Genomic DNA, 19100 nt, shown 5'->3' on the forward strand with positions numbered 1-19100 from the left:
TTTGAAACTGATACAAATAAATAAAGATATAAATAGGGGTAGCTAGGTGGCGCAGTGGATAGAGCACCAGCCCTGAATTCAGGAGGACCCCTGTTCAAATCTGGTCTCAGACACTTAACACATCCTAGCTGTGTGACCCTGGGCAAGACATTTAACCCCAGCCTCAGGGGGGGGAGGGGGAAAGATATAAAGAAACTGATAAGAAGATTAGTTTCATACACAAAAATATGCAAATATGACTAAAGCAGCCCACTGAAAACATACTTAAAAGCAGAAGTATAAAATAAGGTATGACCTAAATAATAATAAGATAGCAAATACTACTTTCTCCACAAAACTTTCCTTGAGTCTTTCTGGGAAAAAATACTCATCAACTGAAATAAATATGCAAAATCCACTTGATATGTGTCTATGTAAACTGATAAACTGAAATTTGAATGCAATAAATTGTTCTTTGAAAATTACTGAATAAGTATGAAGCTATTTCCCAAAGTCTAAGCAAATCTGATGAAATCAACTTCTTGATTATACATATTTGAGCACCAGATCCTGGACTGACCACTGATAGATAACCTTACCAAAGTGCTAAAAGCACAGTTAATTCACTACCCTGAGCAGCTACCCAAAGAATCTCTTTTCAATTACATTCATTTCTCAATTAAATACTGTAAAAGAAGCGAATATTTATGTATGTTATACAACCCATTCAATAAATCTCAGAGATCTCTTAAGGTGTAAAGAGAAAGTTTATTCATTTCTCTTGAGAAGCTGGCAGTCACTCTCACTCTCTCACTATATTTGGGGGGTAGAGGAGGGTGTGAAAATGAGGAACTGAGCACAGGGAGTAGAAGCAATATATATGTTCCCTGACACAACATTATGAGCTGGTAGATTAGGCCTGAGTCAATCTGTTCTACACACTCCCACAATTGCTGCACCCACCCGTATCCTAAGAACTATTTGCCAATTAGAAAAGGCAGGGGAAAATAGGAACCTTATCCCATAGCTTGGTTAATCTATAATTTTCCTTTTGAAGAAATATCAAATTTTCCATTCATTTATATAGGCCAATTTACATAGGAAACACTGTTAAACCCTTTTTATGTATTAAAAAGTTATATTTTGGGAAGAAACATATAAGCACATATTTTCAAGCCCCTAAGGTTAGTCAGTTTTTCTAAGATACAAGCTAGCCCTCAAAATCAGTTTATTAGATTCATCTATGATAGCTACAATTGTCCTGTTCCCATTTTATAAATTTTTATTGCATTTGTTTTCTGCTTTTTTTGGTGTGTGTGGTGGACACAAAAAATGGTGGAAGTAAATGAGTTTACTTCTCATTTTTGATGGAGGCTTCAGGTGAATCAGTTTTGAAAATCTGAAAAAATTTCTTTGTACAATGTTAAATGAAAAATTACATATACAGAACCAATAAATCATCTGTTTCTGCTCTAAGAATGCTAATCCTGAATAGTACTGTCCTTGCTGCATATTATAAAATGCCCATGATAGCCTCTGGCCTGATAGCAGCTACTGTTTTACTCACAATTAAAACAGGAACATTATACTAAAATAAGAGCATCTAGATAAAATACACTGTAAGCAAAACAAATTAATGCAGTATAAAAGATGGATAACAAAGGAAGAATAGAGTATAAAGATTTCTAACAAATGAATTTCTTTTAAAATTCAATTATAAATCATTTTAAACTCAAACAAAATTTTTTCTAACAAGTACTTAATTCTAATAATGGCTTCTCCCTGAAATATTTCTGGGAAGGAAAAATTTGGGCAAAATCTAAATACAACACCCCCTCCACAAAAATAAATAAATGAATGAAAAGCATGGATCTTTTTTTTAATTCAAAGAGAACTCTAAGCAAAATAAAAACATAAATAAAACACCAGAGATGTAATCACCGAAGCTAGAAACTGACATGATTCTTCCAAGAGAAAAAACAAAAAAGATACCCCCCCTTCTACCTTTCCTATCCTAGAGACTATCACGATTGCTTTAAATTCTGATCTCCAAAGAAGTTGAGTGCCACAGTAAATAAGAAGGCAAAAAAAGAAATTTTTCTATGCCTTCCATTCTTGCTTATTATATTAGAAATTGACTATCAAAAAGGTAATAGCTATCTAAGGATATGAAGAAGCAAATTTCAAAGTTATCACAGTCATGTGAAAAAAATGCTCCAAATCACTAATTAGTTGAGAAACACAAATTAAAGACACACCATAAGATTGGTAAAGGTGACTTTAAAAGACAAACTGACATTTTGAAGAGATTATTAGAAAATAAGAACATTTAATGCACTGTTGGCAGAACTGAGTACAGCCATTCTGTAAAGCAATTCAGAACTATGACCAAAGTGTCCTTAAATTGTTCAAACCTTTGATCCAGAAATAGACCCCCCTACTAGGTTTATGCCTCAAAGATATCAAAAAGAAGCCAAGTACAAAAAAATGTATAGCCCTTTTTTGAAGGGTGGTAAAGAACTGGAAAATGGAAGATGGAAAGAGTATCCATCAATCCATCAAAAGAATAAGCTCTATTATGATTTCAACAAATTGTGGATCTATGAATTTTTAAAAATGTTATTGTGCTGTAAAAAAATGTGGGAAAGCTGGAAAGACTTGTATAAATTGATACAGAATGAAATAAGCAAAACCAGAAAAATAATTTATTCAATAAACAAACCATAGAACTTTAATCAATGCAATGACCAATCATCATTTCAAGGCAACCAATAATAAAGTATGATGCCTACTTCCTGACACAGATGATTGAATCCAAACATAAAATGAGATTTTTAAAAATGAACAATAACGGAATTTGTTTTACTTAATTATGCATGTTCCTAACAAAGAACTTAGGTTGTTGGGTGTTTTTTTTTTTGTTTGTTTGTTTTCCTCTTTGAGGGAGACAGAAGGGTAAGAAAAAATAAAGGTTTCTCACCTTAATAAGAAAAATTAACAAAATAAACAATCACAAATTTCTCATATAAACAGAAATATAGGAAAATTGAAAAAGTTATATAAAAACTACATATTATGGTTAATTCTGTTTCATCTATGTGTTCCTTGTCTTTACAACAGACCAAGCTATAAAAGTAACTCTATAATATATATTTATTTTGTATCCCTATAACACCTAGGTATATTCTCAGTATGCAAGAAATTGAATTTAATTAAAATAAATACATGTTTTAGTCTCAGTTGGGACAGAATTCAGCTTAAAAATTAGTACTTGGGGCAGCGAGGTGGCACAGTGGATAGAGCACCCTGAAGTCAAATCTGCCCTCAAACACGAAACACTTCCTAGTTGTGTGATCCTGGAAAAGTCACTTACCCCCAATTGCCTCAGCAAAAAATAAATAAAATTAAAATTAATACTCCGAAGAAAAAAGAAAAAGAAAAAGGGAAAAGGGAAAAGGGAAAAGGGAAAAGGGAAAAGGGAAAAGGGAAAAGGGAAAAGGGAAAAGGGAAAAGGGAAAAGGGAAAAGGGAAAAGGGAAAAGGGAAAAGGGAAAGGAAAGGAAAGGAAAGGAAAGGAAAGGAAAGGAAAGGAAAGGAAAGGAAAGGAAAGGAAAGGCACTCGTTCACATTAAAAAGATCACTGAAAATAAAAATTTGTTTTCTAATAAAATACCTTTCTTTGATTTCAGCAAAAGTGACAAAGATAGTTTCAAATTCTTTACATAATGAATTGAGTTTTCAGCCAGCTTCCTCATTCTATCTCAAACATGCTCCAGAGACTTTTCCAAGACATAATGAAAGTTAGTTAATTCAAAATTTCAAGAAATATAAGGCAATAATTTAAGGTGGTTTCCTATGATGCTAGTAAAGATCAAAAACTCACCTACTCTTCTTCCCTCTACCTCAGCTAAAATAGAAACTTAAGAGGGCAATCACAAACATAAAATTTAATTAAAAAGACAATATCCTATCAATATCTGCATCAAATTGTGTTGTTATTCACTTATCAAGGTAAAATATGACAATAGCATCTAATTAAAATCTCATTTTCAAGTAACTAGTAGCCGAGATTTCTCCTTTCTGGATGGAGAAACAGCTTTTAGGGAAGAATTTGAAGTTACCTTGTGGCTAGCTTAAGAGGACTTTTCAAAAGAAAATGTGCCATCATAAGTTATATCACTGACAATTTCAAAGTCTTTTATGACTAAGATTAATGACTAACAAATATGTGTACAAATATAAAAATTGAATGGTTATATTGATCTAATAAGCATTAGGTGCTGAGGATACACAGATAAAATGAAAACATTATGTGCCTTCAAGAAGCTTATATTCTATTGAAAGTATATTTCACACATACAGATTAATAATTACAATTTGAAGAGACATTAGGAAAAGATTCATGTAGATGGAGGCACTTGAACAGTACAATATAGGAAGCTATATTAAAAGGTTAAAGTGAGGATTAAGTACACTCCAGCCATGAACAACATCCCATTCAAAGGGCACAGAAGTATATGGAATACTACAATTGGGGGTAAACAGGTAACCCAAATTGATTATAACAGAAGGCTGGAAGAAAAGCAATGTAAAATAACTATTATATGTCAAACATACCTAGATTCTCAAGTTCCCTTTTGGGTACAGGGCATTAAAAATCCTGTTCTCCCCATCTCTAGAATCAATAGAAAATGTATACAAACATCCCTGTCTAAAACTGGATCTCAACTTTTTGACTGCCTCTTTTACTTTGTATTTTCCCTTAGAGATAACTCAGAGATTTCAGCTTTGGCAGAAACATTATAAGTTTGAAAGTTCAGGAGAGCAGTAAGCACAGGTGCTAGATATTATGCAGGAAGTTCTCTGATATATTTTTTTGAAAGAAAATGACAACCTTATAAAGGATGAACCCAGGCTGTAGCTTAGTCTTATGAAATATATAAACAATGATTTGCTTAGTAATGTGGAGCTGAGGTGAAGATAAAATACCCACTAAACAGCCCAAAGTGTTTGATATTATAATATTTTAAGTATAAATCTCCCAGAACAGTAAAATTGGAATAATGTGTTATTACATGATGCTTTAAGTATATGTCAGTATATTTTATAAGCTTATAGCATATCTTTTGCAGAAAAAGAAATTAATAATTATCCCATGTTGGAGGGTAGGATGGCTGGAATAAGACTACATAGAGGTTTAAAATCAAGCTGAAGACTTATTTATCAAAGGAGTTAACAGGAAACATTCCTAAGCAAGGGAAAGACATAGTCAGATCTATGTTGTAGAAAAATTATTTTGGTAGATGTGTGAAAGATAGCTGGAGGAGATAAAAACAACAATCCTAAAAGGACATAAGGTCACATTCTATTAATTACCAAGCAAAATACTGCAGAGATCAAGTAACACTTAGGAAACAACCCATAAACAAAAGTCTTTGCTAGTACATTTTGGACCACCAATGTATAATAAGATAATAGGTTCCAATTATGAGAAAAAAAATCTGCAGGTCAGGAATACTAACTCCTTTTAAAAAACAAAAAAATTTAAGAGCACAGAAAATTGTTTTAATGATGAGTCTTTATTTCTCAGAAAAGCTTGGGATCATCAAAGAAGTTTTCCAACGTCCCAGTGGCAATACAGTTTGCTACTTCTCTCATTCAATTCTGGACCCAATACTTTGTCTATTCATTTGCATTATCTGTCCAACATACAGATCTAGATGAAGTCTACAAGTTATCCATCTAATTGTATGCCATTAACTGTATGCAACATCCTCTCTGATTCATTCCTTTGGTTCTTTCTATGTGGATTACCAAACGAAATTCTTAAGTTATAAGATCTCTTCCTAGAAGCTCTGAAGTAGTTACAGGATGCCATCCACCAACAGGATCATCTGAAGAATCCAACACATATCAAACTGGTATTATGTTATTCTAAGGCAGAGATGAAAAGCCATCTAAATATAGGAGAATACTAAACTTAAGTCAGAAAACTTTTTAAGTTATGTTACCAGCAGGAAAAGCAAAAACTTCTGAGCCTCAATTTCCAAAAATTGTAAAATGGTGATATCTCCCAAACTCTCCTATTTCTCACAGGGTTGCTTCAATGAAAGCAACATGTAGATTGTATCAAATGACAATTTCATCATATATATTGAAAGTCTTACAGAAATTGCAGAAGGGGAGAAGTGAGGTTGTGGGGAATGTTTTTCTTCATCAAAGGAAAATAATTAAACCAAAGCAAATTTAAAATAACAACAAGGAAACATATTATGCAATAGCTATAACAAGTACTTTGAAATATGTGTATTTCTCACTATAACTATAACATATTAATCATATAAGACTATATAAGGGTCAGAAAGAGGGAAAAGGGAAACAAACAGGCAATCAAGAAGAAGAAAATCACAGAAAGAAAAGGAAAAAAATGTTATGATTCAGGATTCTGGGGTTCTGTCTAACTCTTGACCACCTGTTTCAGGCCTGAAACATGCTTTCAAATTTTTAAGTTCCTTCTTTTTATCAAAGAAACACCTTTTCACATGATGTAAAAGTAATATATGAAGATTCATTATTTCACTCCTACTACTCCAAAGAGGGAAAAATTACTTACCTGCTACATTTACCACTGTGTTATCTGAAATAAAATTCATGTCACCTCTTCTATTTCCTACTGCTATATATCCTTCAAAATTTTGGCAATAAAAAGAAATAAAAACAATTCAGGACAGTTTCAAAATCAAAACTTAACCTATCTTGGAAGACATGATCCACATAATTTTTCTCTTATTCATGAAATCTTAAAATTTCAAAAGAATAGCATAATATGACTTTACAATCAACAAACACAACAACAAAAACAATTAATGAAAAAATTGCTGAAAAGCACCAGTCTCTTCAATCTTGTCTCATCTGTAGCCATGAGCCCAAAATTAAAATATGAAGCAGAAGCTGCATTTGATTTACTACTCTCACAGACCTTAGTTAGAATTGTCCAATCAAAATATATACTTAAAAAGTTAAATACCAGGATGAGTCACACTGTTATCTGAATCCACCTTTTGACAGTATACTTATGAGGAGTGATATTTTTACTTACTCTGGTCAGCATAGTTTTTTGCTTTGAGTTCAAGTTGTCTTGTTTGGGATTCTAAGGATTCCACTCGAGTTTGTAAGTCCTTTTTTTCCTGTTCTTGGGAATCTTCAAATTCAATAAATTTCTAATAAAGAAGAACATATATTATTTTCACTAAAGGAACTGAATGTTATTTAGATTTTTCAACTCCTGAGTCCCTTGGTATCAGGGACCAAGGATGAGATTGAATTCCAAGGAGATAAATTTGATTGCTATGAATTTAGTTTGATTTATTTCTTTCAAAGTTCATGAAAAATAAATTTCATTTAAGGTACACTCATTACCTAATTTTAAAATGTAAAACAAATGAAGTAGAATGTTTTGCTAATATCACCAAACTTCCACTGCTTTTTTTATTAAGAGGCAATTGGGGTAAGTGAATTGCCAATAGCAATTCATAGCTATTCACCATAGCTAGTGTTGAATATCTAAGGCAGAATTTGAACTCGTTTCCCCCTGATTCCAGAGCTGGTGCTCTGTCCACTATGTATTCTAGCTGTCACTACAGCTTTTTTTTTTTTTGATGAAAAAAATGAAATCAAGGAAACAAATATATAACAATATATATAATGCTCCAAATATAGCTATTACCATAAACCAAGGATACTTATAATTTAGTCAAATTCAAAACAGACTAGGAATTTTGAATTGATCTCACCTTTAAGACAACACATTGCTGAGCAAAGAGTTGTTTATTTATTTAACAAAATTCAATGAGCAATCAACAAATGATGATTGGCAAGTTTTATACCTAAAATATAATAGGAAATTCTGAACTGTGGAATTAAAGTTCATATTAATTATGGGATAATGCTGTGGAATTCAACTCTAGTTAAATCTCTTTAAAAGTGGAAATTTATAACTTGTATTGTCAAAATATAGAATGATACTTGATGGCCCACATACCAATTTATTGGTATAAAACAGCTTGTTCTCAAAAGACTTTAGTAATTTACTTTTTAAAGCGCAAAGATACTTAATATCCAAATATGAAGAAAGTACTTTAAAGATACTAGAGGAGAATTTAACAAAATTGCTTGAAGGCTAAAACATATGCCTATAATATTCTATTAACTTATTCTCAACTTCTAAATTTCACAAGACAATAATATAATATTTATTTAGTTTTCTGGCTAAAAATGACACAACATAAACTGCATAAGTCAAATCATGCAAACTGTTTAAGTATAAAATAGGCAATTTGACAAATCATTCTGACAGTCCTTAAGATGACAGTTTTGATTATGATATGATTTGATTTTGATATGACTCCTGGAAATCGTTATTTGAATCAGCTTAAATGAATACAGTCAAAAGAAAGAAATTAGTAAAAAACCATAAATAACAGGATTTTGATAGTCTGAATAATTTACTTTTTCCTCAAATAGCAAGCTCCCATTTTTATATTTCTTTTCAAAGAAAATGTGTTATAATGAAAATATTCTAGAATAAAGCCATTTTCACGGGCCTTTCCATAAAGCAAGGGTAAACATCAACTTCAAAGACATCAGTACTACATGCTCAAAGAGATGAAATAATTTAATATCTCCTTAAAAATTTTTTCCTAAAACTTTTTCACCATGGCAATTTAAATAAAGAAAATAAATATGTTGTTCTCTCATTTTGCAATGGTGTTTTCTCATTAGAAAGCACTATATTCTATTAATTATGTAAACATCTTGATATAGAAATACTATCTAATACTTTAGACAATATTATCAGTAATAAAGAAAAAGTTGTACAATAGCTAATAAATCTTTTAAAATATAACTTTAATACCAGGGATTTCCTATCAGTCTTTAAAAGGCTATTTTACTAAAATAACCAGATTGGAAAAATGTTTATGCCACTATGAAGAGAATGAAAATTCCTACATTGGTCATATGTCAATACTGTTTGTTGTTCAACAGAATAACCTAGACTGTTATTCACAGGGTCCAGATTTTGCGGCACGATGCAGAATCCCAAAGGAATTAAAGTGATAGGTAGATATTACCCCATGGAGTCAGGAACTGGAGCCCAACAGATAGGATATATGACAAACTGCAGAAAGATAAGGAGACATCTACAGGGGGTATTGTAAAAGCAAATAAACACTGATTATGAAATAGCTAAGAAAAGGAAAAAGGAATGACAATAGAGAAAGCTGTTAAAATTCTATTAAATTCAGTTAAATTCAGTCAGATGACAAACTAACATCTTGGAAGAAAAATATTTGAAAACTAGCAAATTAAATCAAATTATAAATCACTGTTTAAGAGTAGAGAAAACTTAGAAGGGAAAGAAATTACCTTCTTCTCACCTTAATCCTTCTCTCTCCCCATCCTTTTCTGATGTAAAGATATCATATTTATTAATAAGCACTAAATATTTTGTGATAAGATACTGATTCTTTCCCTTCTAATTTCTCCGTTTCCAACCACATTCACAAAAGCTTAGACCCCCCAGTAGGCTAAATGAATTGCCAGATCCAGATTACTAGCAGCAGCAGCAGTCACTGAAAGATTTGTCTCATTTTAGAACTTTATTGGCTTCTTGGTTTATACATTCTATTGTTTATATATTTTGTTGAACTTTTGGTTATGGTGCCACTACCTAGCTAAAGGAGGGAGTGTTTGGTATTATGCTTAGTTCCCACTCAGTTGCTCCTTCCCTCTTAATCTCTTCTTGCTTTCCCTGTTCCTTAACTATGTATGTTTTCATTCACCCTTTTCATTCATCTTATGTCATATCATTGTTTTCATTTCCCAGTTTTATTTTTTTAAAAATGGTAACATTTTATTTTGCCACAGATTCTTTCCAAACAAGATTTCAAGCTACTCTACCCCATCTCAATTCCCCAAATAGTTAAGCAAAACTTCTTAGTTTATTTAAATATTAATTTAATAATATGAAATACAAGCTTAATTACATAAAAATAAACTTTTATTATTTAATAATCAAAAGTTGTATTTTAAGGTTCCTTTATATTTACTACATTCCAAATCTTAGGGAAAGTAACAGAAATTGGAGACCAGTGATTAATACCCAGGTCTACTACTTACTGGCTATGTGACTATAGCTAAATTATTCAATCTTTCTGAGCCTCAATCTGTAAAAGTAGGGAAATAGTATTTGTACTACATACCAGAGTAATATTTTGAAAAAAGTGCTTTGTAAAGTGTTATAAATATGTGAATTATCATTAATATTGTTGTGAAGATATCTGCTATTCAATAGAATGATTCAAGGCAATTCCAATAGATCTGCCTCACAGGAGCAAGTACAAAGGTTTTTCCACTTCTGTATTGTACTCAGTGCTCCGTCTACATGAAGCCAGAAACATTATAATTCCTTAAGATTCTTTTTTATTAAATTTTCCTTGATATCTGCTTTTCAGTGTCAAGGGTATTATTTCTAACAATAGCAACACTAACATTACTTCAAAAGCATTATTCCAAAGAAAGTAATTAAATATGGTAAAAAGATCATGGAACAAATATAAGTTGATGTCATACTTTTAAAAAGAAAGAAACACGCAAAATACCTGGTAAGTCCAAATGGCTTCTAGGGGCTGTTAGGTCCTACTGTACTAGAGGGGATACAAATACACACACTCACACTCTCTGCCTTCCTGCCTCTCTCTGAATCTCTGTCTGTGTCTCTTGTTTATCTCTGTGTGTCTTTCTCCTTTCCTATACTCCCCCACCTTTTTCTTTTCAATACACAACTCCTACAATTAAGGAAAAACATCCAAGACAGTTTCTTGCAAAAACATTCAGAACATGATGAAAAATTAAGTTTTTTTTAAAAGATCTCAAAGAACAAAGTCATAGTTTCAAAAGAAATACAAACTACTATTCTAAATTCAAAATTAAGCATGTGACAGCACTAAATATTGCCTAACATAATAATTTTTCATCCCCCACATAAAGATACATTTAAAAAAATGGATTTCATTTATACTGAATAACTCATTGAGATATTCTAACAAATTTGTAATGTACTTGGCTTTTGTTCATACCATAAACTAAACAACAGTGCTTTCAAAAGGCTGATGGAGAGCTATCATGAGATCTCCTAAAGAGTGTTCATGTGATCATCTTGAGGCAAAAGCTTAACTAGCATCAAGATCCAACATTCAAAAAGCAGGTGAACAAACTTGTGGTTGTCTGGACTTAAATACTGTTGTGTATAGCTAAAATAGAATTATTCAGCTAATGCTAGAGAGGATGGGAGAATATTTGTTTTGGATATTTTAGCATACTTTAGTGTATGATATATTCAATAAAATATTTTAACCTATTCTAGAACCTCCTAACCAGTAAAATCTATCATATTTTTAAGAGTTTTGCCTATTTCCTAAATATTTTTTGTATATGGCAAATTTCCTTCTGAAACAAAATAGCTCATTTCCTAAAAGACCAAATAAAATTAATGCTTTCTACTTAAATGTTTTACAAATAAAAAAATTATCCTGTTTTATACTAGAATATTACTCATCACAAAGTTTAACACTCTAGAATCCTGTAATTGAAATATGAAATATTGTGTGGAACAGGTGTTAGGCCACCTTTCCAAAATTAGCTAGTATTCAGGTACAAAGAGAAAGCATTTTTTTAATCCCTGCATGGAGACTGGTCCAGAAACACACCTGGGAGCCATCCCAACTCTCAACATGTGCTCATGACTACCTTGTCAGGGATTTAAAAAGTAAAAGTGATGGGGGTTACCGTCCCTTTAAGATTCCTTTCTAATTGCCCAATCCATGGCAGACCTTGATTCACAAATCCTGGTCAAAGGCACCCTTTGAATAGCGGGGCCCACCGATTATCAGCTCAGCTTCCCCCAGCCCTCACCTGATCTGAGCTAACTGAAAATCCAGCCGAGAACTTAGGGGTAGCGCCCATCATCTTCTAGGTATAAAAGAAACGAGCCAGAAAGCCCTCTTGGCAGGAGCCCTCCCAGACAACACATGGTATCCTTCCAGCCATGTAAGGGTTCTTGCCCGCCCAGCGGCCACCTCTGGCCCTGGTGTCTAACTGAACTTTACTTCCAAATTACTTCAATAAACCTTTTATTTATCAATCTAGGTTTTGGGGCCTGTAAATTCATTTTACAGCAGACACTGCACCTTATGGGATTATCTATGAGCCGAGAAATGGGGTTCCCCCTTTCCTTTCCCTCATTAAAAGAATCCAAGCCTTTTCATTGAATACACTAAAAGGACGTAACCATCCTTGACCAATGGGCACCAATGTGGTCTGCTTTCCACAGGTCTACTGCACAGGTCACTTTCTTAAAGTCTGACCTTTAGAGACCATAACCCCAGGGTTCAAGACATGCTCTTCCCCACTCTGGGAATAGGGATCATGTGATTTAGTCTCTAAGAAAACTTCATCCTATTAATAACATTCAATATGAAAACCGGAAAGAGATTTTTTTCTTAAAAGGATAAAAAATGAATCTAACCAAGGTAACCATGAAAACTCAAAGCCTGAGAGTTCATATAAACCAGTCTGCCCAAACCAATCCCCTCTAAGTTTTCTAAAAGTCAAAAGCAAAGTGCAATTCTAGTCAAGAGTGTGCTGGCCATGAATATTTACCAGGAAAGAGTAAGTTTTTTCTCACTTGAAAACATAATCTTAGAAGGACTAGTGCAAAACAACAGGGAGCAAAGGTCACTTCCGGTAATCTGGGCCATTATAAATTTTTATGCTGCTATATACAAATTATAGCTAACACAATTCATCAAAAGAAAATCATTTTTATGTGCTTCTCTTATTTTTATTAATTAAGAGAATTAACGAATTAAGTAAAAACATCAGTCAGGTTTGACAGTATATGCAATGTCCCAACTCTATAAAGAAAAAAGGTACATGTTTTCATCACTAGAGGAAAATGTCTTAATTACAAATTATCCCATTTCTTTCTTGTATTGTTCTCTCCATTTACATTATTAAAGTCATTGTTACATTCATTATTTCTTATGGAATAGTAATATTCTTTATACTCAAAGCAAAATTTGTTTAGCCATTCCTAGATTAATTGGCAGAATTAGTATCCCCTCTGTCTTTATTATCCCCAGAACCATGCCTGGCAGTCTGGACTTCATGCTTTTTGATCAACTGCTGTGCAAATTACAGAACTGTTTAAAAATTTAAAAAGTAAAGAACACAATTCTGAAATGGAAAAAAAATCTTGGAAGCTAAAGCATACATTAAATATTTCTAAAAGTTAATTGCTTTATTTCAAATCATCTTTTTCTGACAAACTATTTTTGTCAGTCCACTGGGAGAAGTGGGCAGTCTAGATATGTGATTTTAGTAGCTAATATTTATATTGCATTTCAAAGTTTATGAAGCACACTACATATACTATTTCACTGATCCTCACAACAGCAACAACACTATGAGATAAATGCTATTCTATTCCTACTTTACACAAATATGGAGACTTCAGCTTAGAGAGATTAAACGACCTGCCCAGAGTCACAGTCTAAGTAATCTCAGGAGAGGAAATCAACCAACTATTAAACATTAAATGCCTACTATGTGCTAGGCAATGTGCCAAAAGAAGCAGCAAAAGATAATCCCGGCTCTCCCAGAAGTAACAATGTAAGGGGAGAAGCAATATGCACATAAGTATATTACAACTAAGCTATCTATAGAATAAATAGGGGGAAATTAATGGATTGAAGGCATTGGAATTAAGAAAAGAGGCAAGGCTTCCTATAGAAGGTATTTTTTAGTTAGGACTTAAATGAAACCAGGAAGGTCAGTTGTGAAAGTTGATGAGAGAAAGAGTTCCAAACATAGGCGACAGTAAGGGAAATGGCCAGAGCTCAAAGATGGAGAGTCTTGCTTTATGGCCAGGAAGGCTGTATTGCTAGAACAAAGAGAACATTTCAAAAAGTAATGTGTAAGAAGACTATAAGAGAAGTCTAGGTTAGGAAAGGCTTAGAATTCCTGCCACCTAGCTATCCAAGTAGATTAAAACCAAGTAGTGCAGTAGAAAGAGCACTGGGCCTAGAATGAGGAAGAACTGAATTCAAATTTGAGTTCAGATACTTTATTTCCTCAATTTAAAATGGAATAATAGCACCTGCTCTTTAGGATTGTTGTGAGGATCAAATAGAATGATATTTCTAAGTGCTTTAGCACAGTGACCAGCACATGGTAGGTGCTATAAAAATGGTTTGTTCCATCCCTACAACAGATGTCTCCACAACTCTCTACTAGCTTCCAACTTCATCATTCAATTTAAATTGTTCTCTCCAAAGTTAGTAATCATCTCTAAATTACTAAATCTATTTTTTCTCAATTTTCATCCTTGAAGTTTTTCCTAATCTCTCAATTTCAGTACCTTCTTTATTATTTCGTATTTATCTTACATATAGTTTGCTTTATATATATCCATTTATTATCTCTCCCTGTTAAAACTATAAGCTCCTTGAGGTCAGGAACTGTCTTTAACCTTTCTGTATTCCCAGAACTTGGCACATAGTAAGTTCTTAATAAATATTGAGTTGGACTTACTCCACAAGGTGTTGCAAAGATCATGAGAATATTTGTGAAAATGCTTGGCATAGTAATAATAGTAGGTGCTTAATAGCATAGTAGAATGTAAGGAGGTGCTTAATAAACGCTTTTTTTCTTTCCTGCCTTTTCCCATATTAGAACAGAATATGGTATACATTTCAAATGCAGTCGTTATTTTTTTTTAGTTAATTATTTTTCTGGCATCTGGAAGTTCAATTTGGTAAGGAGATACAGGATGTTTAAAAAACTGAAAAGGCATCAATAAAGTGTACTTTTTTTTTTTAAAGAATGGGACTTATTATTAACAGGTGCCAAAACCAAATTCCATCAGTACTAAAGGTAAGCATGGGAAGAGCATTAAGAAAAGAAAAAAAAAAGTAGAGATTTCTACCCCTAGTCCCCCAAAAGCCAAAAAATATAAAAGGGACAACAGATGACAAGAAAAGTTGTAGGAAACAACAGAATTACATAAGTAGTAGATCCATGACAAGATAATAGCTCTAAAGACATGATGTGAAGACCCTTCACATATTACCTCCTTGCAGAGATGAAAAGTCCACAAACATTGAACATTGTAAGCATTTTTAGACTTTCTCAATGTACTGATCAGTCATACAGATTTTTCTTTGTCTTAAAAAATACTACTGGTTGGTTATATGGGATGGCTGAGATGAAAAGGGAAGAGGAGGTCCTGGAGGTAACTGTGATGATTTAAAGACATTAATAAGGAGCAGCTAGGTGGCACAGTGGATAGAGCACCAGCCCTGAATTCAGGAGGACCCCAGTTCAAATCTGGTCTCAGACACTTAACACTTCCCCGGCAAGTCACTTAACCCCAGCCTCAGGGGGAAAAAAAAAAAAAGACATTAATAAAAATGGTTTTAAAAAGAAATGACAGAAAAGACGACCCACAAGAGAACAAAGAAGAAACATGAATTATAACAAAAGAGCAGTCATGGGAGACAAATCATTTAACTTCCCTGAGCCCCAAATTTTTATATCTGTTAAATATACAAATATATATTATGAATATAGAAAAGCATGGAGATATTTATATCATCTTATGCCAAATCAAATGAGCAGGACAACAACAATAAAAAACAAAAAACAGATACAATGTAACAATGCAGGGAACCACCACAAAAATCAAAAGCCAATGTTATAAATCACAAACAATCCTGGCCACGAAGACAGGAGAAAATATCTCCAATGCATTCCTTTGTAGAATTGGGAGTTCCACAAGTGTACAACACTGCACTATCCATATATATATTGCATATCCAATATATTTTAACAGTTTTTGTTGTCTTTTCTTATCTTCCTTTTTAAGCATATGATCCATGGCTAGGGGAAGAGTTCAAGATCAATTAAGGAATAAGGGACTTTTAGTACATAGAATTTAAGTTTTTTGTACTAACAAAACCAGTACTAACTTAAATTAGAATGGATAAGTAGGGATGTGTAAAAAAGATGAAGAACATATTGATCAGTAACTGTTAAATTAGTTGAAGCCTTAAGGCCTCAGTTTTGGCTTCAGGGTCACACGATTTTAGATAAGGCCTGCACTACATTCCATTGTCCAAAGAAGGGATTAAAAAAGTATAGTGGCTGGAGAAGCTATGCATCACCTTATCTACTGCATTCCACTTACCAAATAGGAGAATAACCAATCACAACATATAAAAGGAGGGTTTTGGGGGGTTGTCTGAAATATATAAAAACTATGACCACTTCTCAAGGGAGTGGCCCTCCTGCTGTGGGCTTTGGCTCACAGAACAGGATAGTTCACTTCTCGAGATTCTAATAAATAATTCTGCTTTTCATGAGTGACCTCTGAGTAGTCATTTTTGGGTAGGGGTCTTTTTATGTCCCACACAGGGAAAATCTTTGTAAAAAGTTTTTCTGATAAAGATCTCAGTGCTATAATATATAAAGAATTGATTCAAATGTAAACAAATAAATACAATCTATTTTATGATATAGTGCTCTGGGAGGGCAAAGAAGTGTATTAAAAAAAATCCTGACTATAAAAAATGAAAGATTGAAGTTTGAACTACATAAACTCTAAAGCCCCATTCAGATCTAAAATCCTACAAATTACATGAAATGCACTATAGACACAAGCCATGATTTACCAATGATGACCAGGAGAAAACTACATTCATAAATGTGGACTGGGCTCCAGCCCAGCCCATAAACAGAGGACAAGGGTATTTATGGACAAGGGTAAGAAAAATAAGTTGCTGCCCACCAAGACAGGTACAGGAGGCATTGATTGTGAGAAATAGAACATGGTTAACCATAAACCCAGGTGGCAAGGAGCAAGTAGACAGGATGCCAAGAAGCTTGGGTCCTGCTGACATAAACTGAGATCTTTTGGGGGGCCATATCCCCTTCAGAGAGCAACCAGAGCCTAGGGAAAAGGCCTACAAACTCCCAGTTAAGTAGTTTCATTCAATTGGAGATCTTGGTCAATCACCTTCCATTGAACTCTCACAAACAACTCTCAGTGGCTCAAACTCCCAGTCAAGTAATCTAAGTCAATTTTAAACTGAAATGAAAATCAGTCTCTCAGGAGTTATCTACACACCCCTCAAACCCCTTCTCCAGGCCAAAGATCAAAGCAAGCCCCAATATATCTAGGACTACATACTCAGATATCTTTTACAGATCCCTTAACAGACCACACTCACTGGTGAATATATTCTCAGTGTCAATAAATCCCTTTTTGCCACACAGATTTTGGGTTTGTTTCACATAGACCTGTGCCTCAGACCAGAGGACATTTCGCATCACTTCTTGCGCCTCATCACAACTACCACTAACCTCATCATTTGCACCTCATTATTGTTATATGTTTGTATTCCTTGTTTTTTTCAAAATTTGGCAATGGTTAAAAATTAAACATCTCACCGCTTAGCCCCACTTTTTCCCTATAAAATATTCATTCTGAAGTACCCCCCCCCCTTAGACCAACCTGCTTGGCCTGTCCTTTATATGACAAACTCTTTTCCTTTTAGGAAGCAGTCTAGTGTCCAGGTAATTCTTCCCTATCAAACCTGTTCTCCCACTGCAGATATATTCCATCTAGTATATAAGGCAGAGGTTTGTAAGGTTATATATGAAATATAACCAATTAAAATTAAAATTCTGGTATATAATTTTCTGGAAAATACAAGTATAAAGAATGACCTATTCTTCAAAAACATTAGAAAAGTTAAATTTTGCTTACCTATGACTTCAAAAACATAAGAGCCCCAATAAAGAATACAGAGCTTTCATTATTAAGTACTATCAATCCAAAACTGTTTCTTCAACATCTCCTCTGATGTCAGAGGTACACTGAAGTAATGGGGGCGATAGCCCCTTTAAGATCCCTTGTCTGATCTACAACTTCCTTTGGGACTGACCTTTGATTTACAAGATCTGGTCAAAACCACCCTTTTGTGTTCCATGGGGAGAGATCAGTATCTGAGCCAGTTTGGGCTTGTACCCAGCCCCTATTGGATCTGAGCTGGCTTGGATTTTCTCAACCCCCAACTATCTGCTCAAGTTTCCCCAAAACAGTTTCTTCCTTATCTGAAAAGCCCACTAAGAATTTGCCCACTGCCCTAGGCTTCTTGAAGCAAATAAAAGAGCCAAGGTGAAATCATCCCTTGGCAGAGAGTTGAAAGATGCCAGCAACATGCCAGCAACCAACTCTCCGTCCCGCCGCTTTCGGTGTATTTCTTCCTCTATCTAATACCTTTTACTAACCAGACTTTAACCTTGCTTCCAAACTCTGCAATAAACCTCTTTTTATCAATCTAGGTTTTCGGGCCTGTAAATTAATTTACAGGGTATTCTCGCCACGCCAGACCTGATTTAATTTTGTATCCTTGAGCCTAATCCAAAGGGGTTGCAGGGGAGCTCCATTTGACTCCTTGTACCCCAATCCTGCCACTAGACCTCAATTAATCCTAATTTTATTGAGGTATAAACCTCATCATTAGGTATTTATCTCATCAGAAGCACTAGCTGCCTTCTTACCTAATAACCAAAAAGCAGCTAAAATGATGTCAATGAGAGGTCAACTTCTGCTTGAGAAAAAAAATTCATGTCTCTAAGTTATGGGCTTACATCAAGACACTCATTAAAGATATAGGAAAATAAAGATTACATTAATACCAAGTATAAGACACAAAGGTTTATTTAAAGTAAAATGACAAATAGCAAACAAAATATACATGTGGTAAAATTTTTAAAAGTATTAAGAAAGCACATACATGTAAAGTATGGGAAAGTCCAATGTTTAAAAATACTTTTATAAAAGAAAACACTTGAAAATGTATTTCCATTGACTTCAACTATGCAAAGAAAGCTAAAAAGCAACACAACTTTTGTTCCAGTTTAATACATAACAGAGTAAATTAAGAACCAGGAAATGGACACATAACAACAAATCAGAAACAGAAAGCTGTTTAATTA

At 33.6% G+C, this 19100-nt stretch overlaps 1 protein-coding gene across 2 annotated transcripts in view; it reads right to left on the reverse strand.

Moving 5' to 3' along the window:
- Positions 1 to 19100, reverse strand: part of SPAG9 (sperm associated antigen 9) — a 130457-nt gene that overhangs the window by 96640 nt on the left and 14717 nt on the right. For both annotated transcript variants that reach the window (XM_074261789.1, XM_074261788.1), the window contains exon 2: positions 7078 to 7198. In XM_074261789.1, the coding sequence (XP_074117890.1) occupies positions 7078 to 7198 (121 nt within the window). The remainder of the gene's footprint in view (positions 1 to 7077; positions 7199 to 19100) is intronic.

Source organism: Sminthopsis crassicaudata, chromosome 4 (assembly GCF_048593235.1).
Source record: "Sminthopsis crassicaudata isolate SCR6 chromosome 4, ASM4859323v1, whole genome shotgun sequence".
NCBI classification, from domain to species: domain Eukaryota; kingdom Metazoa; phylum Chordata; class Mammalia; order Dasyuromorphia; family Dasyuridae; genus Sminthopsis; species Sminthopsis crassicaudata.